The following is a 23,481-nucleotide window of genomic DNA, read 5'->3' on the forward strand; positions in this document are numbered from 1 at the left end:
GTATTGGATACTTCGCGTGTGCTGTGAGCGAGGGTATCAGGGGTACATTTTTTGGGTCAAGGTCATGGACACTGAGGTATGAATCACCCGCTTGCCACGCGCATTCGTCAGTCTGGCAGTCTCTTTAGTGTCCGTTAGTTTCTTAGTGTGCAGTTAAATAGGCCAAACTCCATGGTTTCTAGTTATACATCAGATTTATTTATTTATTTATTTATTTATTTATTTATTTATTTATTTATTTATTTATTTATTTACCCCCAGGGTTAGTTTTTCCCTCGGACTCAGCGAGGGATTCCACCTCTACCACCTCAAGGGCAGTGTCCTGCAGGGTGAGACTTTGTGTCGGGAGGATACAGCTGGGGAGAAGGACCAGTGCCTCGCCCAGACTGCCTCATCTGCTATGCTGAACAGGGGCCTTGTGGGGCGATGGGATGATTGAAAGGGATAGACACGGACGAGGGAAGGAAGTGGCCATGGCCTTAAGTTAGGTACCATCCCGGCATTTGCTTGGAGAAGAAAGTGGGGAAACTACGGAAAACCACTTCGAGGATAGCTGAGGTGGGAATCGAACCCTCCTCTACTCAGCTGACCTTCCGAGGCTGAGTGGACACCGTTCCAGTCCGGCAGAGCCGGGAATCGAACCTGGGACTCCGGGGATGACAGCTAATCACACTAACCACTATACCACAGAGGCGGACTATTTATTTGATTCATTTACTTATTTATTTTATATTCTGAAAAGATTAAATCTAGCTAGATATAGCATAATCGTACAACGAAATACATTACATAACATGATTCTCCAATTATTATCCAATGTGCAGTATTTCGTCCTTTAAGTTGCAAAACTCTAGACGGACCGAGTAAGTGGCTGCGCGGTTTGATCACCTAGCTGTCAGCTTGCATTCGGGAGATAGTGGGTTCGAACCCCACTGTCGGCAGACCTGAAGATGGTTTCCATAGTTTCCAATTTTCGCACAAGATAAATGCTGGGGCTGTATCGTAATGAAGGCCTCGGCTGCTTCCTTCCCACACCTAGTCCTTTCCTGTACCATCGTCGCCATAAGACCTATGTGTGTCGGTGCGATGTAAAACAGCTTGTAAAATAAGTGAAATAAGTTATATGTCCAATTGATTTGGTCCTTCTCTTTAGATGTCCATTGGTACGAAGGCTAAAGCTGCCCTGGCGAAGAGATACGGCACACAGTATACACTTGGCAACATCGCAGAAACCATCTGTAAGTATTATATTGTTGTAGGTTCCTCATTCAGTGGTTAATTAGTTTAAACTTTCTTAATTTCTTCAAGACCAGATCGTATAAAGAATTCCCAAATATTACTCTTACAAGACCGATTGGAGATTCAGTCTGTCATTGTTAGAGTTAGTTTCAATCGTTCGTGATCTTACGAAGAACGATGCTCAAGAAAAGTTGAGTTATTCTTTTATAGTTTAATTTGCAGGAATTCAAATGAATTTATTATAAATATGTCTAAATAATTTATTATAAGATTTAAAATTGTAAGGAGGGAACGTGAATCGTCATTAACAATTCATTCTCATAGTTAACGAGGCTTTCGCTGTTTTTAAGAATAGGCCTCTATCCTAATTCTAGAATGTCATGATATTAGCAACTTACCTAATGATCTATTATACGATATTGATGCACTTTTCAGAAATGAATTGTTGAGTAGTAATTTCCATTTTATTTCAGACGTAGCAAGTGGTGGCAGCATGGACTGGGTGCGTGGTACCTTCAACACACCTATTACCTACACTTATGAACTGAGAGACACAGGCCGATACGGTTTCACTCTGCCTGCTTCACAGATCATCCCTACCGGAGAAGAGACACTGGACTCCGTTCTCACTATCTTACAGGAAGCTAGGAAAGTTATTCGTTAAAATGTAAAATACGTTACCCTTGTTTGCTTCGTTCATTATTTGTTTTAGAGAACATATACAATTGATGGAATGACAATCTTCAAGCAGAATGATGAACTCCTATCTTACGTTATTTCGTGACAGAATGCATCTTAAACGAAATGTTCTTTGGAAATACTTAATTGTAAAAGACCCTGTTGTTGAAAAATTAGCATTCAATAGAATTATCGATGAAAGAGCAAATCATTAATGTACAAGAAAATATGTATTGTATGTAACGACTGAGAGAAAGAAAATATATTTGAATATATGAACAAAGATATATATTTATTAATGAATTGTCTGCGCTGTAATGAGAATAAGGTTAATCCTAGAAGGTATAATATTAAATTTATTTTAAGAACTATATTCTTATTGCTTAAATACAGTATGTTCATAAAAAACAGAACACCTTGAAAGACTAGAGATAGGAAGTTCATATTCACAAGGCATGTGCATTAGTATGTTCTGAAAAAATGATTAGCATTGAACCATGTCGGCTCTCAGGTTCAAGGTCCACATCGATACCTCGGTGCACCACCACCGACTGGTAAAAGGTGCTTGCGGCTCTCATTGTCGCTATAAACCGAGGCTTGAGCAGACGTGCAGGATGCCTCGCAGACGTATGCGAGAATCGTACCGTCAAATGAGTGAGTTTGAAAGACGACGCATTATTGGCATGAGAGAATATGATGCATCCATCTGGGAAATTGCTGCTGGTGAGGGACGAAGAGTGTCGACAGTGAACGGGTATGTACAGAATGGTTCACAGAAGGCAGAAGAACACGACGAGATGGGTCTGGCTGCACCACCCACACCACTCCCCGAGAAGATCGACACCTCATCTGAATAGCATTACAGGACAGATCTTCGTCGTCCTCGGCTCTGGAGCAACAGTGAAACAGTATAACACATTGTACACTATCAGGAGTTACCGGCGTCGTCCACCATGCTAGACTGCAATGACGTATGGAACGGCGTCACTGGGGACAGGAATGGTAGCAGATAGTGTTTTTGCACGAATCCAGGTTCTGCTTGTTTGAAAATGATGGCCGCATTTTAGTTTGCCGCAGATAGGGGAAGAGGTATCACATTGACTGCATTCGCACAAGACATACAGCGCCAAAACAAGGCCTTATGGTGTGGGGTGCTATTGGGTACAACCACAAATCACAATTGGTGCGTGTCCAGGGCACTGTGACAGTTTGACTTACGTGAATGACATCCTACGACCCGTATCCATACCCTTTCTGCACTACATCCCATACGCCACATTCCAGCAGGACAATGCGCGACCACATGTTGCTGCACGAACACGTGCCTTCTTGTTGTCACAGGATGTCAGACTGTTGCCATGGCCCATCCTATCACCGGACATGTCGCCAATCGAAAATGTGTGGGATATGGTGAAACGACGGGTGCGGCGCTGTGACCCGGTGCCAACCACCAAAGATGAACTGCGGAACCAGCTGAATGCAGCAGCGATAGTTATACCCCAGGACACCATATACGCATCGATGCCATCACGCATGGAACAAGTTATCAGTGCTCATGGAGGACTCAGTGCCCTTAGGTAACAGGACACATGATGAACCAAGGTGACTGAAATGCTAATCGTTTCTGAAGAACATACTAATGAACATGTCCTGTGAATATGAACTTCCTATCTCTAGTCTTTCAAGGTGTTATGTATTTTTTAATGAACTGAGTGTAAAATAATTCTATGTATATGCTAAGTGAAAGGCATAGGTTATATACAAGAAATCCTAATACTGATATCAGTAGATCGGGAATAAAAGAATTGAGAAGTAGCTCCCGGTGAGACAGAGATGATATACCAAATGAACTTTACCAAATCCACATAAATAATCTTTGTCATAAATAACGAAATATATCTCGTAAAGAAATACTGTTACGTGGAAGAGAAGGAATATTTCCTCTAAAATGCACAACTACGAAATTGAATTCAGATACAACTTTTTATTGTTAGTATTTCACTGTATTCTTTTATTCTCGACGACGACGACGACGATGATGATGATGATGATTGTTTTAAAGGGCCTAACTACTAGGTCATTACCCTTAATGGTAAACGATGGGACGAAATATAATGATAATTAAAATGTTTAAATTTGTCCTTTGACGAGAAATTAAAACGAATTATAATAAAAAACTGTTATGAGTTCAAAATAATCAGTGGATCTAATTCGCAATGCCATATTTCCTGATAAAGTGATAGAAAATACAGATTACGGTAGAACAAGGCATTGCTTTGAAGTGCAGTTATAAATATTATACAAGTTAGAAATTAAAATAACTTATTAAAGTACACAGAGTCAACGTAGTTAAAATAAAAACTAATAGAAAATACACATTGTACACGATAAAACAGGCCACTGTCCCTCATAAAATGGCTGACGAAATCTGCTGACTACTCGTCATCTCATTTTATTCTCGTCCACCCCCTTGTGGAGCGTGAAGGCCCAAGGCAACTGCGGTTCAAATCCAGAACAATGCACATGGAATTTTGAAATTAGACTTATAATCGTAATCTAAGGCCTCGGCTACCGTGTACAGGCACTTCAATTCGACGCTATCTAGGCTACCTGCTCGTCAGTTGTAACGTTCCACTTTACTCTGTAGAATAGCAAAGAAACATGGATCTCTCTTTCGACATACTGCGTTGATGGGATGAATATTCCTTAAGTACCTGGGTGTTGATATAAGAAAAGGTCTTCATTGGGGTAAACGCATAAACGGGATTGTAAATAAAGGGTAAAGTTCTCTGCACATGGTTATATGGGCATTTAGGGGTTGTAGTAAGGATGTAAAGGAGAGGGCATATACGTCTCTGGTAAGACACCAACTAGAATATGGTTCCAGTGTATGGAACCCTCACCAAGATTACTTGATTCCAGAACTAGAAAAAATCCAAAGAAAATCAGCTCGATTTGTTCTGGGTGATTTCCCACAAAAGAGTAGCCTTACGAAGATGCTGCGAAGTTTGGGCTGGAGAGACGTGGGAGGAAGTAGACGAGCTGCTTGACTAAGTGATATATTCTGAACTGTCAGTGGAGAGATGGCGCGGAATGACATTACTAGACGAAAACGTTTGAGTGATGCTTTTGAAAGTAGGACAGATCACATTACGAAGATAAAGTTGGAATTCAAATGGAGAAACTGGGGAAAAAATTCGTTTATAGAAAGAGGAGTTAGGGGTTGGAATAATTTTCCAAGGAGGACGTTCAATAAATATCCAATATTCTTTGCAGTTATTTACGAAAAGATCAGATAAACGACAGATAGGTAATCTGCCACCTCTTTGACTGTCCTAAACGCAGATCAGTGGTGATTGATGGTAGCTGATCGTACTTCATGGAGTGTCGAATGTCGTCCCTCGGAATCCGACTACGTCACGATCGTGGGATCCCGAGGCCACTGACCTAAGGACGGAGAGGAATGAAAAGTCATGCAGAAGCATGACACAAGGTATAATTGGTTTGTCGCAAATTTCGTTATAAAAGGTCAGTCGTCAGTTGAGCTGTATCCTTCAGAGTGAACAATTTAGAAGCTGAACCACCTGTCATCAACGAGTCATATATCAGTGAAATGGACACACGTTTCTTTTATTTGACCATTTTTCTAGAATAACAATCTAACATTTCTTATTGTTCTATTCCCGAACAGCTGGAAATGTTAAATGTAACGTCGCTCTAACACTGTGAGACGGCGATTGAGGAATGAGACAGGACTACGAGAGGAAAGATATCGTCAATGATCTTAGTTCAGGTACAGCTGCAACATTTGCTGTGAAAATCATCTTCAGGGCTGCCTATTGTAGAGTTCGAACCCACTATCTTTGAGTGCAAGCTATACTAGCAGTTTCTGTACTCACATTCCTGTCCTTTTGACAAAATTTCAGTCCAACCTAGGTGTAGGAGGGAACTGCGTCTAGACTTGAACTAGTAACACGACTTTTAGGCCCATGTACTACAGCCCTTATTATGATTTTCGTACTGCGACGGAAATAAATGAGAAATAAATAAATAACCTCACCGGACAAAAAATTCGTCACCTCTGGAGAAATAATTTCAAGCATCATTTAATACCATGTAACTCCACCTCTGGACTTGATAATCGCCTGGATTCGGTTGGGGAGTGAGTTCACAAGCTTGTGCAGGTACGTCGTATCCAGATTGAGCCATTCGCTGAGGATGTGATCGCGCAATTGCACCAAAATGCGGGGATGCTGATTTCGGCGTTTTATTCGCTGTTCCAACATGACCCACAGATATTCATTGGGGTTCAAGTCAGGTGAATCTGCAGGCCAATCGAGATGCAATAGAGCGAGGGACTGTTTATAAAACCAGTCAGATATGCGTCTAGCCCGATGAAATTTGCTGTTGCCATCTTAAAACTTCGGGTCATCAATAGCGTACTCATCATATAGATGTTAACTGAAAGGCAACACCTGATCATCCAGAATGTTTAAGTAAACATGCTGGTTCGTGTTAGTGGTCGCTTCAGTGAGCGAGCCCAATCCATGGTGCGAAAAACACCCCCAAAACATCACAGACCCACCTCCGGCTTGAACCTGTCCTTGCACACATCCAGGATGAAATGCTTCATTTGGCCTTCGATGGACTCGACCACGTACTGTACCGGTAAAAGAGCCCGACTCTCAGATTATATTTTAAAGTAAGCAAGAATATAGTTCTCAGGGCAAAAACTGGGTGACTGGTAGCTAGGGCTCGGTACAGGAGGTAGGGTCCTATCTACAAGAAAACTTTGACTCTGACTGAACATGAGTTTATTCATATAAGACATGAAATTGCACATCACCTCCAGGTAGATATAAGTTGTCTTCCACATAGTCCTATAATATGGCTCGGATTCTCCAGTTCACCAAGCCGGGCAGGTTGGAACACACTCCAGAAGATTCCAGGGACTCCGTACAGAAGCGGCTGGACTGTCTGGGTTGGTAGAAGGTAGTGATGCCTCGAACTTTCAAGGCCCAGGTTGAACCCCGATGATCCTGGTGATGTTGCAGATAATCATTTACTATCTCAGTCCAATGTGACTGAGAGGGTTGATGTCTCCAAGGTCACTCGCAGTACTGATAAATCTGAGTTCATAAGAACCTTGGGTGATTAACCTATTAGCGAAGTCACTGGTTATTATTCATCAAAACTTTCAAAATTTAACACTCGTAAAAATGATATGTCTCTGTATACGAGGAAAATAATTTCAGAGTTCACCACTAGCAAAAGTCTTCTTCTCTGAATAAATACTGGCAAGAAAAACACAAGTCCCTTCTCATGAAACTATGACCAAATTTTAAGTTCACCATTGGCGAAGGTACAATTCTTTGAATGAACACGGACGAAAAACATAAGTCCATCCACATGAAAATCTGAATAGATTTAAAGTTTATCACTGACGAAATTTATAAAGTTTTGAATCAACACTGGCGAATGTACAAGTCTTTGAGTGAACATGTACGAAAAACACAAGTCCATCCACATGAATAAATTTACAGTCTATCACTGGCAAAATTTATAAGTCTTTGATTCAACACTGGCGAATGTACAAGTCTTTGAATGAACATGGACGAAAAACACAAGTCCATCCACATGAATAAATTTATATTCTATCACTGGCAAGGTATCCAAGTCTTTCAATAAACACAGGTGAAATCCTAAATTTATGTTTTAAAGACGTTGAATGAAGTTAGAGTTCATCACCGGCAAAGTTTATAAGTCTTTGATCCAGTACCAGCAAAATCACAAATTTATGCTTACGGGAACTTAAAGCACATTCAGAGATCATCACTAGCAAAGTTTATAAATCACTGTTTATTAGAGGAATGAGTCTCTTAACACTCGCAAATATTGCAGGTTCAATTTATGAAGAATTCGTTCTTTAACACACGTAAATAATACAAGTCCAATTATGAATTTAGCACACGTAAATAATACAAGTCCATTTCATGAATAATTGGAAAAATTCCAATCTCGAACACCCGTAAATATTGTAAGTTCAATTATGAAGACTTAGAAAATGTTCTTTAACACTCGAAATATTGCAAGTCCACTTGAGAATACTTGGAAGAATTCGTTCTCCTACACTCGAAGAAAATACAAGTTCACTTTATGAATACTTAGAAAATTACAGAGTTCCTCGTCGGGACTGTCACTACACGACGATAGTAGCAGCGAGAGTGTCCACGCTGACTACTCAGCTGTAACTGAGTGAACAGGCTACAGTGGGCCCTCCTTTTATTCGATCCGGGGCGTCTACGTCACAATACGGCTTGACTGAATATCTCCTAAATTCCTCGATGGATTTACTTGAAACTCGAGCATTGCGACGTTCAGGTGATCCCAAACAAGATGACATATGCTCAAGCCGCTAGCATAATTATTACGGGAGTTACAAAATTTTCCCCGTCGAACAATCTGGAAGATGTGACGTGGAATCTAGAATATATGAGTCCAGGCTGGGAACACGTGGTGTGACGGGCGGGCGGTCTAGCTAACCCCTGTGGCTACGTCACAGCTCACAGCTGTCCTTCACTCGCTTGCTTCCCCGCTGACGGTAAACAAACCAGGCGTGCTCAGAACATCACGCGTGATAATTAAATGTCATTTATACTCAAAAAATACTCATGTACAGGTCGTAACCGGTACAGTACGTCATTGGTATACAGGCAAAAATGTGATTCGTCAGACCACATTACGTTCCGCCAATCAGCCACTATCCAAGTTTGATGATTTCTAGCCCATTGAAGACGCGCAACTGCATGTACCTGTGTGAGTAATGGCCTCTTGCGAGGTGACCGACTCCAAAATGTTATTCGCATGCGATTCCCGTCGCAATATTATCTCGCTAACAGGTTGGGATGGATCTTTATTCACTGACTGCAGCAATTTCTGTCGGGTTTGAGGGCGATTTTGATTCAAAAGCCGTGAAACGCGTCTCCGGTCCCTCTCAGTCAGGATCTTTCTCCGACCACAATTCTGACGTCGTGTTTCGTGGTCACGTGTAGTATACCACTGCTTGTAGACACGTTGAACAGTCCGCTGCGAAACCCCAACAGATCGAGCAACTTTACGCACCGTATGGCCATGGGGACAGTGAAACACGATTACCCCTTTTTGCCACTATGTTACATCCGTACATCTACGCATGTTGATGTGCACTCCGCTTGAAACATCAATGTCTCACCGATCGCTACTGCCTTATGCGCACGTAGAGGCAGTGCGCGTGCGGTTGAACACGAGACTCGTTCTCTGCGCCATCTGTACAGGTTTAACGATCCATCTGTGCGTGCTCACTAGGGAGAATAATTTTTTGTCCGGTAAGGTTATTTCCGTAAATGTAAAATGTCGTAATGTTAAAAACCTAAACATTTTTCGACTACCCAATATATTCGTACTGTAGCTTTTGTATCATGTTGCCATTACTGTTTAAAACCTCTAGTATGGTGCTGATGATAATGAAGATGTTGTTTCTATAAAGTTACTCTAATTTATGATTAGAGTAGAATTTAGGGTGGCGGGTTCTTGCACGGAGGTTCTTTAACGTGCCAGAAACTAATGACACGCGGATGCTGTACTTAAACACCCTCATAAATCAATCAATCAATCAATCAATCAATCAATCAATCAATCAATCAATCGGTCATCATTGATCTGCATTTAGGGCCATCACCGAGGTGGCAGATCCCCCATCATTGGTTTACCTAGTCTTTTCTTATATGATTTCAAAGAACTTAAAAAATTATCGAACGTTTCCCTTCACAAATTGTTCCGTTTCCCAATTCCTCTTCCTATAAACGAATATTTGAAACAATTTGTCCTCTTTAATTTCAATTCAGTTTCATATGTTATGATTTTTCCTCCATTTAAAAGGTCCTCGAAAGCGTATTCGTCTACCAAAATCATTCCACGCCATCTCTCCACTGACAGCTCGGAACATAGCGCAGCCTGCCTCCTTAATCCCAAGTCTTCTCGGCCCAAAGTTTGTAACATTACTCCTTTGTCGGAGTTCGCCCTTAACAAAATCCTGCTGTTTTTCTTTGGATCGTTTCCAGTTCTCGTATCAAGTAATCCTGATGTGGGTCCCGTACAGTTGAACCATACTCTAATTAGGGTCTTACCAGAGACTCATACGCCCTCTCCTGTACATTATTACTACAGCTTCTAAATACTCCCAAACCATGTGAAGAGATCTGGAACCTTTATTTACAACATCGTTAACGCAATAACCACAGTGAAGAGATTTCCTTATATTAACACCTGAGTAGTTACAGTGATTCCCTCGAGGTACTTTCACCCCACCATAACAGTACTTAAACTGAGCGGACTTTTCCACTTGGTGAAACATACAACCTGACTTTTCATCCCGTTTACCATAATACCACTATCTGCTTCCCATCTCACAATATTATCGAGGTCGTTTTGCAGTCGCTCACAATATCGTAAGTTATTTACTTTCATTTACTTTTGTGTACCGCAAGCACACACCTCACCTGTCAACTCACTGAGGGTCAATTTCTCCTTTTTCTTTATAATCTTTATGTGCTAAGGCTGGATGAAATATTAGCGGTCTCGACCACAACTTTATTATCAAATGGCATCGCACTCAACCATTGTTAGAAAAAATGACCCATATTTCCGTTAATATAGGCCCTATTAAATTAAACTGCTTTAATACTTTCGCGAGCTTTACCGAAAGAAGAATTCATATACAGTATTTTGCACTAAAATATACACGGACATCAAATTTGAATGCAAGAAATTAAGATGAAATAACCTTCACTAAAAACTTAGTACCGGTAATGTATTTCATTTAAAGACATACTCTCCTACTAAAATATCATACCATGCTTTTTTTCTTATTATAATTATGGCGAATGAGGTGAAATGAAATGGGATAAAATGGCATATAGAAATAAGAGATAGAGACGGTCCTTACATTTACAAAGGCTTGTAAATGAAGAATTCTCCTCACAATCCAAAATAAATGAGGAATAATGATAGGTGACTTGTAATAAAGAAAAATCAAATGAATTATTAACTGTATTATTGGGCTTTGAGATATAAATTCTGTAAGCTTTGTTCAACCGCTTTTGGTGCAATTAACTCGAAAATTAAAAAATCCGCTATGACAACAATCAGCTTATTTTTTAAATTTATTTCTTAAAATGTGTGCTTAACGAACTCAACGTTGGTTTTAATTTTCTCCATGATTGGCATTCGTGGCCGTGTTCCTATATGAGGTGCGGTGTGTGAGTCTGTTGGTCTGTGATCATTCCTCTATGAAGTTATTGTGTTTTAGTAATGAAGAAGTTAAAATCTCAAACGTAATTTAATTTTCTTTCGGAAGAAACTAAATTTTGAAGATAATTCATGCAACTACTGTAGATTGTAATAGTGAAACAAGTTCTTCAAGTTGTTCTTCCACGTTGTTCAACCGAGGACATTGTTGCTACCCGAAGGGTGCAAGAACAAAGCGGTCTTGAACATGAATTCAAATATCAGCATAAATGGGAGCGTAAGTACGAATGGCTATATTCTGATCAAAATGGGGGTGGTGCATTTTGCAAATTCTGTGAGACTCATTTAAAACTGATCTTGGAGCTACCGGTGTATAAAATGAGCGCTGGTGTGTTCATAACGGTTCCTTTATTAAGATTCGGAAAGATACAGGAAGAACGGGACAATTAGAGAAGCACGCGCATTCTGAAAAGCATGCCAAAGGTGTGACTCTGGAAACCTGTAGGTTACAGGGATCGAATAATCCTGTCCATGCACAGTTAATTAAATAAAGTGAAGAAGAAAACGCTTTGAATAGTCAGGCTCTCTCAACTTTAATCGAAAGTGTGCATTTCCTCTGGAAAGAAGAAATCTCCCATACGACAAAGTATGCGCCGTTAATTAACAGAAAAGTTATAAAAAAGTAACAATGACCCTGAAAACTGGGTTAGATCTCAAAGTGCACGAACTACATATGTTAGCAGGAACGCAGATTCAGAACTAGAAAATCGTGCTAGTGAGGTTTACGACGCTCAAGACGAAATTATTATCCTTGATAGATACTTTACTGTAATGGCAGATGAATCTACTAAGGTAAGTAGCTCTAGCGAAATGTATTTGTTGGTTCGATATGCTGCAAAATCCCCTGTTGAAGTTGAGGAAAGGTTTCTGTGTATGTTAGAATTGAAGAGTTTCAATTCTGAATCTGTATTCATGAGTCCGTACTAGCAGTGACGTTTGATGGAGCTGCCAATATCAGTAGATGTGTAAATGGCGTCCAACCTCGACTTTCGAAGTAAAACGGAAATGAATTGCCATATATGAGAAGCTTATTTCCAAAAGGTACCAAATCCAAAATGTAATATTTTACAGGAGAGGGGAAAAACACTCAGAGTGTAAAATTTCAACTGAAAATTCATTTGAGTACTTTTCTTATGTTCAGATAGAATAAATGCATTGTTATACAAAGTATTTCTGCTTAACCTTTTGAGGTTTAGGAAATATTCGAAGAAAATGATGGATTTGGTACTTTTGGCACTGAAACTCTAAATACTTTCACCTGAAAGACATAAATTTCACTGCAGTCATCCGAATCTTCGAAAACTGACTAAATTTAGTTATACAATAATTACATTTATTTGCAGCGAAGGCGTAGATTATTTAAATAATATTTTAAAAAATTGAAAAAAACAATGAAAATGATGCAAAGTACCAGTACTGAACTTAAGGAATTATGATTATAGTTTGTGTCTAAAGAACATGAATATACTAAATAACTTGTGAAATAACCAAAAGATAAATAAACAATGAATTTCCTAATATATGACAACAAAAGCATGCAAAATTAAATTTAACTAGTCAAAATTTTAACCAAAATCCAGACCCTTTCTTCTATAGGCCCTACTTCTGTGGTCTCTATGCTATCATAAAGTATTTCAGTGTCACTAATATCATTATAATTAACAACAGTAGCGTAGCCAGGATTTCAGTTTGGGGGGGCCCATTCAACCAGAATTTTATTTTGATAGGTGTCCAAACATCCAGAGTTCAGGTGGTGTAGAATACATAAAAGGAAATTAGTGTCCTTGGATCCAAGTAAAAGTGGTGGATTCGTGCGGATTACGGAAGCTAATAGTAATATTATTATTATTATTATTATTATTATTATTATTATTATTATTATTATTATTATTATTCCACGCCCCCGCACGCTTTTCCCACATCTGTGGGTTCGCGGGTGCGAACTGTGCCGCACATGTGGATTTGGCCCTGTTTTACGGCCGGATGTCCTTCCCGACGCCAACCTTATATGGAGGGATGTAATCACTGTTGTGTGTTTCTTTGGTAGTTGGTAGTGTAGTATGTTGTCTGAATATGAAGAGGATAGTGTTGGGACAAACGCCTAGTCCCCGAGCCAGAAGAATTAATCAGACGCGACTAAAATCCCCGACACGGTCGGGAATCGAACCCGGGACTCTCTGAACCGAAGGCCTCAACACTGATCATTCAGCCAATGAGTCGGACTCCGGAAGCTAATATTAAAATACGTTATATATGAAATGCTTCAAAAAAAGTAGATTCGTTAAAACGCCTGGGGTGTCTGGACTCCTTGGACGATCCCCCCCCCCTCCCTCAGCTACCACTGTTACTCCCATCCCAACATAACTGCAGTATTTGATATACTCCGAGTACAAGTGAAATGAATGCAAGAATAAACAGTGTGAGTAAAGATGCAATATTCTGGTTTAGAATAAATACGGTAATTTTATTATGATAATGGTCATGTGATAAGAAATAAAGAAGGGACATTTTATACAAATAATGCGGCAAAGAAATACACACACACGTCGAATACAGGTTTCTCGCCCTTCTTGTCCATGGCTAGATGTTGAAGCCAAGAGAATTATGGCCCACCATGACTCGTTATTTCGATATTATAAACAAACCCTAGATGACACAGACTTCGAATCTTACCGCATCTTAAAACATCGCACAAAGAAGTTAATCAGAAATAAAAGAAGTATATATTTCCTGAATTTAGCTAACCGCGCATGGGACCATCTTAGAGCTCTGGGAATAGGAAAACATCAACAGAGACAGACGACTTCTGACATTCCACTTGACGAACTGAACGATTACTTTAGTAGAATAAATATTCAACTTACCCCAATTAACTGCACCGACTCACCGCCCTCCCCTCCAGCCAATCCACCATTCACATTTCACAGTGTCACAGAAAATCAGGTTGAAAAGCTTTGCATTCCATTAAATCAAAGGCTACAGGTGTACAGTAGACGATATTCCTACTAATTTTATACATAACATTATGGATGCTGTCCTGCCTATACTACTGACGCACATACTGAACTACTGTTTACCAAACAGAAATTTCCCTACTGTCTGTAAAACGGCCAATATTATATCGATACCTAAGAGTTTAGACCCACAATCACCCTCTGACTATCGTCCTATGTCTATACTCCCTGCGCTTTCGAAAGCCTTTGAACGTTTAGTATACGAGCAAGTTCTGGAATACCTAAATCAAAATGCTATTTTGGACCATTTGCAAATCTGGATTTAAGAAGGATCACAGTACCGCGACAGCACTTTCGAAGGTTGCTGAAGACATTAGAAACGCTATGGACAAACGACTGCTCACTATACTTATACTTCTTGACTTCAGTGGCGCCTTTGACACTGTAGTAATTCCGAATATGATAAAGAAAATCAAACTGCTAAATTTCGACCTGGCTGCGCTTAAGGTTTTTAGTTCTTTCTTGAGTAACCGTCAACAGCGTGCAACAGTAAACGACAAAGCCTCTAAATGGAAAATGAAACTTAGTGTTGCTCCACAGGGCAGTATTCCAGGGCCTCTAATTTTCTGTATTTATATCGTTTCAGCAGGTACGAAAGTATCACACTGGCAACAAACTGAAGTTGGCGTAGTTCAGGGCAGTGTTCTAGCGCCACTGCTATTTTCACTGTACTTAAATGACCTACCAGAACATATAAAAACGTGTAATGCCATTTCTACGCAGACGACATACAACTTTATATACAAACAAACCCGAAAGACATCCACCTAGACATTAACAAACTAAACGATGACCTGGAAAATATAAAAGACTGGACTAAAAATAACTCTCTTAAAGTCAATCCATTCAAATCGCAAGCAATCATAATTGGATACAAAAGTAATCATACCAAACTGAAAAGTGTTAAAATTCCCCCAATCCTATTCCACGCAACACCAATACAAATAAACGAAACTGTAAGAAACCTTGGCCTCATTTTTGATAAGTACTTAAACTGGACGGAGCACACGACAAAAATATGCCAATGAGTATTCTTTTCTTTGCACTCTCTTAAACCTTTACGGGATCTCCTTCCTATAAATACGAGAAAGTTACTTGTTCAAAGCTTAATTCTACCCACCTTCGATTATGGTGACGTAATATACAGCAATCTAAACACCAGACTTAACGCTAAACTTCAGCGGGCTTTTAATACATGCATCCGTTTTGTATTAAATATGCCCAGGTATTGTCATATATCACCTTGTCTTGAACAGCTGTCGTGGTTATATTTGGCGGAGAGAAGAAACCTTCACTCTGTTTCGCTTATTCACAACATCCTCCGTACAGACACACCAAATTATCTGACAATGGATCTTAAATACTTATCATCTCCAAACAGTATACCTACAAGGTCAGAAACCTCTTCCCTGCTGAGCTTCCCAGTTTACCGCACGACCGGTTACGGCAACTCATTCATACCTGCAACCATACGCTCTTGGAATTCCCTTCCGGCTGTAATTAGAGACATACATAGTAGAAATGTATTTAAAAAATATGTTATAAATGGTACATAGACTTAAGAAATTAGTATTTAATTTTTTTATAGTGACTCTAAGAAATTTACCTTTTGTTTATAACTATTATTTAAGTTTAATTTTATAATTAATTATATGTAATTACTAATTATAAATGTTAATACCCTGTAGTTTGTACAATTGTAGTACATATGAGATGGTTTGGCATAACAGCAGGCTTCATAGCCTGAGCCGCGCCATATAAAACAAGTCAATAAATATGTGACAGGATATAACACACACCACCTCTATGCTGACGATCTTCAAATACATCGACATTGCAAGACAAGATATTAACAATGACCTCCGACGACTCAATATATATGCACAACGAAATCTCAGGCAAACAGAATTGGATCACGAAAATTACTGAGCTGCTCAAACAATGTCGCAATCCCGCCTATCCTACTGAATGGTAACATTATTCCCTACAGTAAAACGGTTAAAAATCTCGGCGTAATTATGAATGAAACGGTTGATTGGTCTGATTACACGAAAGAAATACGTAAAAAGATTTTTGGAGTGCTTCACCCTCTTAAACGGCAGAGGGATGTATTTCTATTTGAGCTACAGGCCAATTTCATACAGACACTCATTCTCCCTATTCTTGATTTTTGTGATGTTGTTTTAGTTGACATGACGAGAGAAGAAGCACTTAAACTTCAACGAGCACTGAATTCCTGCCTGCGATTTATTTACAATACCGGGCACGATGTCCATATCACCCCATACTAACAGGCTGTCTCATGGCTGATGTCTGATAAATGTCGGCAGCTACACACTTTAACGATGGTGTTTAGAATGGTAACTGAAAGTCAGCCATTGTATATTTCTTCTAAATTCGCTTCTTTATCATCATTTCACAGCTTAAATACACGTTCTAGATTCATTCTTTCTATTCCACTGCGCCCCACAAATAAAGTTAATAGATCATTTGTGGCGACTGTCGCCAGATTATGGAATTCCCTGCCAGCTCAGGTCAGAGAAACTAGCTATTCTTAAATCACGATTTAAGGTCACCTGCCGAGACTACCTGCTGAGGGCAGCTGACTTAATGGTTGAATATGAATGTGTGCGTGCCTGAGGATTAGTCATTTTAAATATTTTTTATTAATAATGAGTTTTAATATTAATTTAGTAATATATTTAAATTTATTTTTTCAATTCTATTAATTCATGTAATTTAAATATTTTAGGTATCTCAGTAATTTATTTAATATTCTGATTAGTATGTGGTTAAGTATACGAGAGGGCCTGGAGCGCTAACTTCGCCACTGTACAGAAGGCACTAATAAATAAATAAATAAATAAATAAATAAATAAATAAATAAATAAATAAATAAATAAATAAATAAATAAATATAGAATGTAAAGCGAATGGGTATATATATTTTGTTAGTTGGTAAAGAAAAACCGCATTGTCGGCAGCCCTGAAAATGGCTCTCCGTGGTTTAAAATTTTCATACCAAGCAGATGCTGGGGCTGTACCTTAATTAAGGCCACGGCCGCTTCCTTCCCACTCCTAGGCCTTTCCTATCCCACCGTCCCCATAAGACCTATCTGTGTCGGTGCGACGTAAAGCAAATTGTTAATCAGTTTCCCTCGCAAGTCTGGGATACAGAATATAGTAGTATAAAGTTACAGTGTTGTGACGCTAATATTCGTATTTATAATTTTTATTAACGGTCCATAACCAACGACACGGAGCTGTTGCCATTTCAACACCGTTTTAAGGGCCACCGACCCAAGCCGGGATTTGAACCTGTGAACTCAGACTCAGAAGGACAGCGACTCAACCAACTGAGCCACATGAAAAGGAGGCGTTTGTGATTATTGTTATTAGTATTGTGATTAGTATTTTTACAAATGTTTTTTGAGGAGCATTTATTACGACGTACGTTTTTCAACTGTCCTATGTGCACGAGGCCGGACAGAAGAACTAGCTGGAAGCTAAAGAACCTTGCAGGGGTGTCGCTTCCTTCTCTGTTCACTTTTCCAAACCAAACTCCATGGTGTAACAGCCCCGAAGGGCCATCGCCTACCAAGCGCCCGCTGTTCAGCCCGGAGGCCTGCAGATTACGAGTTGTCGTGTGGTCAGCACGACGAATCCTCTCCTCCGTCATCCTTGGCTTTCTAGACCGGGGCCGCCATCTCACCGTCAGATAGCTCCTCAATTATAAACACGTGGGCTGAGTGTACCTCGAACCAGCCCTCAGATCCAGGTAAAAATCCCTGGCCTGCCCGGGAATCGAACCCGGGGCCTCCGGTAAGAGGGAGGCACGCTACCCCTACACCGCGGGGCCGGCTGGTTACTTTTAGGTCTCCTTATTTTAGAATTTGACTTAAGGCATCCTGCATTCGATTCCCGGCACTGACAGAGTTAAGAAAGTCATGGGATGGGGAAGACACAACCTTGTTTGTGGGTGCAGTAGAGTTGGACTTGAGTCTCCCGTAATCGAAATATCTACGACCTGGAAGGTAGTCACCTTCATTGGGTGTAGTACCAACGTGGTTCCTTTTTTTAAGAAGACAAATTAAATGAAAATGCTACTTCCTCACAAACGAAGAACGATATTATCAATTTTACCAACAGTTTCAATAATGCGGCCGGTTTATGTTAAGAGTACAGAAGCTATGATTGTACATGGTAACAATCAAAACCATCAATATTTACTGAAGATCCGTCACTGCACTCGGTAGGACCGGCTTTTTTTCCATGTCCACCGGGCGAGTCGGCCGTGCTGTTAGGGGCGCACAGCTGTGTGCTTGCATCCGGGAGATAGTGGGTTCAAATCCAACTGTCGGCAGCCCTAAAGATGGTTTTCCGTGGTTTCCCATTTTCACACAAGGCAAATGCTGGGGCTGTATCTTAATTAAGGCCACGGCCTCTTCCTTCCCACTTTTAGCCCTTTCCTTTCCCATCGTCGCCATAAGACCTACGGTGCGACGCAAAGAAAATTCTAAATAAAAATTTAAAAACCTTTTCACAACCCCTTCCAAGGAAAAGTTGTATCCACACTACTGGCCTCGACTTCAATACTCCTGCTAAGACTTTATTTACTGCAACTTTAATTTTAGGTACACTTATTGCCGCTACGTCAACCTCGTGACTAGGAGTGTGAATAGGGTTTGAAATCAATCTTCTATCCTTTATCCCCTTGATAACTGATACAAAAAACCTTATATCAACAGAAGCCTCCCTAAAATACTTCTTAGTGCAAGCCTTGGCTTCTGCTGCACTACTTTTCTCTATTATCTTAATATTTGCATTCTCTAATAATCCCTTCTATATAAATACCCAAGTCTTTTCAACCCTGATATGTTCAGCATTATTACTCACCTTTTCCTGTCCGGTTCCATGGCTAAATGGTTAGCGTGCTAGCCTTTGGCCACAGGGGTCCCGGATTCGATTCCCGGCAGGGTCGGGAATTTTAAACTTAATTGGTTAATTTCGCTGGCACAGGGGCTGGGTGTACGTGTCGTCTTCACCATCATTTCATCCTCATTACGACGTGCAGGTTGCCTACGGGCGTCAAATCAAAAGACCTGCATCTGGCGAGCCGAACTTGCCCTCGGACCCTCCGGCACTAAAATTATTTTGTGGGTGCGCCACTGCATCCACTCACCATTTAAGGTACAAGGTAAGCCCGAAGAATGGTTGGATACTCAAAATACACCACCATAAATGACGCGGTTATGGCTCAAAAGTATAAAGAAAGGTAAGGGACGGGATCTAGTGTTTTAAGTAGAATCCATATCAATACAACGTGACTTCCAATTTTTAAAATGTTTCATGCATCGATTGCGATTCAAGCCTGGGCCGTCCTGATGAGAAGATAGAACCATTGGAACTGACTTATCACGCCCGCCAATTACAAAATATTTACCTGCACATTTGATGGTGCAATTTGATGTTCCAATCAATCTCCGGCCATTTGACAAAATATATAGGCCTTCATATCGAACTTAGGCACGCATCCGCGATTGTCTTGCTACTGTTAGAATTTTAAAAACTTTTTCATAACCTACCGAGGATGTACATAGTTTTGGCTTCTCAGTGACGAAATGGCCCTCTTCAAAAAAATTTACTTATATGGCAAAAAATGGGGAACTGACGTGCAGCTCAAAATCCTGTCACAGGCTTACCAAGACTGCAATTTAAACACAGCACATCTCTCAACCACGGTACAACCCGAGGATCCCTTGGACATTGTTGTTTCCCAGAACTGATGTGCAAAAATCTGACACTATGTTGTAAGCTTACAGCTGTTTCTGGCCGTGGCCCCAGTTATCTCGGTGGTCACGTTCCGGCCCCAAACTGAGTAATCCCTTGGTAATTGCCCTTTTCCTGTCCGGTTCCATGGCTAAATGGTTAGCGTGCTAGCCTTTGGCCACAGGGGTCCCGGATTCGATTCCCGGCAGGGTCGGGAATTTTAAACTTAATTGGTTAATTTCGCTGGCACAGGGGCTGGGTGTACGTGTCGTCTTCGCCATCATTTCATCCTCATTACGACGTGCAGGTTGCCTACGGGCGTCAAATCAAAAGACCTGCATCTGGCGAGCCGAACTTGCCCTCGGACCCTCCGGCACTAAAAGCCATACGCCATTTCATTTCTTTTTTTACCCCTTTTCCTCATGTCTTGACATTTGTCAACAAACGGTTACATTCCCAATACTGATGCCTCTACAGGGAAATATCGCCGCGCATCACAATGCTAAGTGTTTTCCTTTCATTCAAGCAATATAAATGTGGAAAATTATGATTAGACCTATTGAGCCTTGCTAGCAGATTCTTTGTCGCTACGTCAATTTAACATTTCGGCGTAAGTTTCAGGAGATATTTTGGGGGGGAGCCGGCCCCACTTGGCCCCCATTGGCTACGCCAGTGATTAACAACACCATCATCTGGCAAATTTAATGCATGTGAATAAACGGGGAAGTTGTAAACCTTGTACCCCATGTCCCTGAGAAGTTGGATTACATCATTTTTCTCTGCAGCCTTGATATGACTTTGACTTTCAATCTGCTTAAGCTGTGTTGGAATGCTATCATATTTCAGAACTTTCTTTAAGATTCTATGTTCACAGAATGGTGCAAGGGAATAAAAAGGATGCAATCCAACCAGACCAGTTCTTGGCTCCACAGTGATTCTTCTTCCCTTACTTATTCTTAAGTTTCTCCCTGGTGTCATAAATGTCTTAGACGGTTCTTGCCGATTTACCCAATGAAAATTTACATTGTACACATGAACTGTTCCAGTTTAACCAAACAAAGCTTCATATTCCTCAGGAAGCAGAATGTGAATTTTTCCTTAACTTTTTCTCTACCATTCCAAATGGTATGTAGGCATGTAAGAGTGTCCTCTTGCAGGAAAAAGCCATTCTACTTTGGAGGTAAAATGATTGGCAATAAGTTAGTGCATAACAAGAAAAGTTTACAGTAGTTCTTGTTTTGTGATGAGCAGCTGTCATAGAACACACGAATGATTGAAGTATTATTTTTGTCACAGTAGGGTTTCTGCACCGTTAAGAGAAAGTCCCACAGACATGAATTTATTTCATTGGGCCCTCTCCCTCCCTCACATTCTAAGCAGAGATAGAAATGGTTAGTATGTGGAGTTTCATGAATCACTATTCTTAGTGCATAATACCACATCTGCCAGGCATAATATGCTTCACTAATGTTAGTTTTGGGAAGTGGCTGGTTTTGCATCAGATCAAAATTCACTAGAATCTCATTAAGATGCTGAAAAAAGGTCCTTGGCTCGATGCTTGTGAACAAATTGAATAACCAGGCTTTTCTTTTCTGCTTCATTAGTGGATGCTTTCAAATTCACTTTTAACTGAAGGCATTTACTGCAAACATCCTGTTCCACACTTCCAAATCCAAGATTAAACTGGGTAACAAAAATCTGCAATGGAAGATGTTAATAAAATGCTAGTGTAAGTTTAAGTTTAAGCAACTACATGATGATAAACATAGCGCAGCCATTTTGCTCCTGTTCATGTGACACAGAAATGGCCTGTCATTGGCTGTACGGATACAGTATGTATTGGCACATTAAGATTGCAGGATTTGGTACTAATTGGCATCAAACGAGATTTTTAATGCCCTGTGTGATATGGATTTAGGTCGTTTGGCTATTTCTTTTTCTTTCATACGATGGAGCTACCTACCAACATAAGTTTTCCATCATAATCTCAATTTAGATTTTTTGGATTTGGTACCTTTTGGAAATACGCTTCACATATTCACTTCAGAGTATATATTTTACGGATTTCTGCCACCAACTGTCGAAAGAAACATCCCATGATAAGACGTACATTGCATGTTAGCAAGGATATGTACAAACACTTCCATACTTCTCCTCAAACAGAAAGAATACTAAATGAAGTTCAGTTTGCTATCGATGAACCAGTTTTAGAAATTCCAGAAGTTGTTGACATCAGTTTGTTGAGTACCTATCGCACAGTTCATAATGTACTCCTGTGCAACAAATTCATTATGATGACATGGACATTATGATGCTATGGATGGTGCTGATTTGTCAAGTTTGGAGAGGAAGTCTATTAGAAACGAATAATTACAATTTATTAGCAGGTTTGGTTATTTTAGACGACATTACATACTGTCTCAAACTTAAGCAAGACCCTGAAAAATCAATCACTTACAGTTTCACAACTTCATGTTCTTATGTCTGGAACTCTGGATCACTTAAGAAGCATAGAGAATTGCTGTGAGGAAGATGGTGAAGACGAAGTAGTATGTGAAATTAAAAATCTAGAGATCACTGCAGCAGAAGTGAAAAGAGGGTGTTCGAAAGAAGAGAAAAAAATGCGAAGACATTTTAAACGACCATGATCAGTGAAATGGAGCAAAGGTTTAATGACAAGGCAGTGAAGTTAATCCAGTTAATTTCATATTTTGGAAAATTTTAAAAACTTATCAGCGACTTACAGAAAATGTCTGTAAAGATATTCATGATGTTATTGCAGACGTCCAGACTTTTAAGTATGTGGCTCACAATAAATCAGAATCTGAGACTGATGTTTCTTCCTTTAATTTAAGTGCCGATATTGGGTATGAAGCTCCAAAGACACATTCTGAATGTGGGTTGTGTTATTTATTTCTATCTTAAGTCTTTACATCTCCACATTCAACAGAAATTATGCATGAATTGAATAAATGAATAGCTACATGAATAAGACTCTTCTCTCCCAGTCACGGATAACCACCAACTGGGGGGTAGAGCATTCATAATTGATGAGTAGATGCATGAATGAATAAATAAATGAATTGGAGGCACTCGGCCTATAGCTGCGGAACCCCAGCAACTACGGAGAGAATATTCTATTCTGAATGAATGAATGAATGAATGAATGAATCAACGAACGGACAGAATTAATGCATGCATGAAATTTTTTTTTGCTAGGGGCTTTACGTCGCACCGACACAGATAGGTCTTATGGCGACGATGGGACAGGAAAGGCCTAGGAGTTGGAAGGAAGCGGCCGTGGCCTTAATTAAGGTACAGCCCCAGCATTTGCCTGGTGTGAAAATGGGAAACCACGGAAAACCATCTTCAGGGCTGCCGATAGTGGGATTCGAACCTACTATCTCCCGGATGCAAGCTCACAGCCGCGCGCCTC

General features: G+C 40.1%; 1 protein-coding gene across 1 annotated transcript in view; it reads left to right on the forward strand.

Annotated features, from left to right (window-relative positions):
• Positions 1–2,200, forward strand: part of LOC136862744 (zinc carboxypeptidase) — a 42,337-nt gene extending 40,137 nt beyond the window's left edge. Inside the window, exons 9-10 of the mRNA XM_067138973.2 lie at positions 1,154–1,238; positions 1,713–2,200. Of these exons, the coding sequence (XP_066995074.2) occupies positions 1,154–1,238; positions 1,713–1,903 (276 nt within the window). The 3' untranslated portion in view covers positions 1,904–2,200. The remainder of the gene's footprint in view (positions 1–1,153; positions 1,239–1,712) is intronic.
• Positions 2,201–23,481: the final 21,281 nt, after the last annotated feature.

Source organism: Anabrus simplex, chromosome 2, assembly GCF_040414725.1.
Source record: "Anabrus simplex isolate iqAnaSimp1 chromosome 2, ASM4041472v1, whole genome shotgun sequence".
Classification (NCBI taxonomy): Eukaryota; Metazoa; Arthropoda; class Insecta; order Orthoptera; family Tettigoniidae; genus Anabrus; species Anabrus simplex.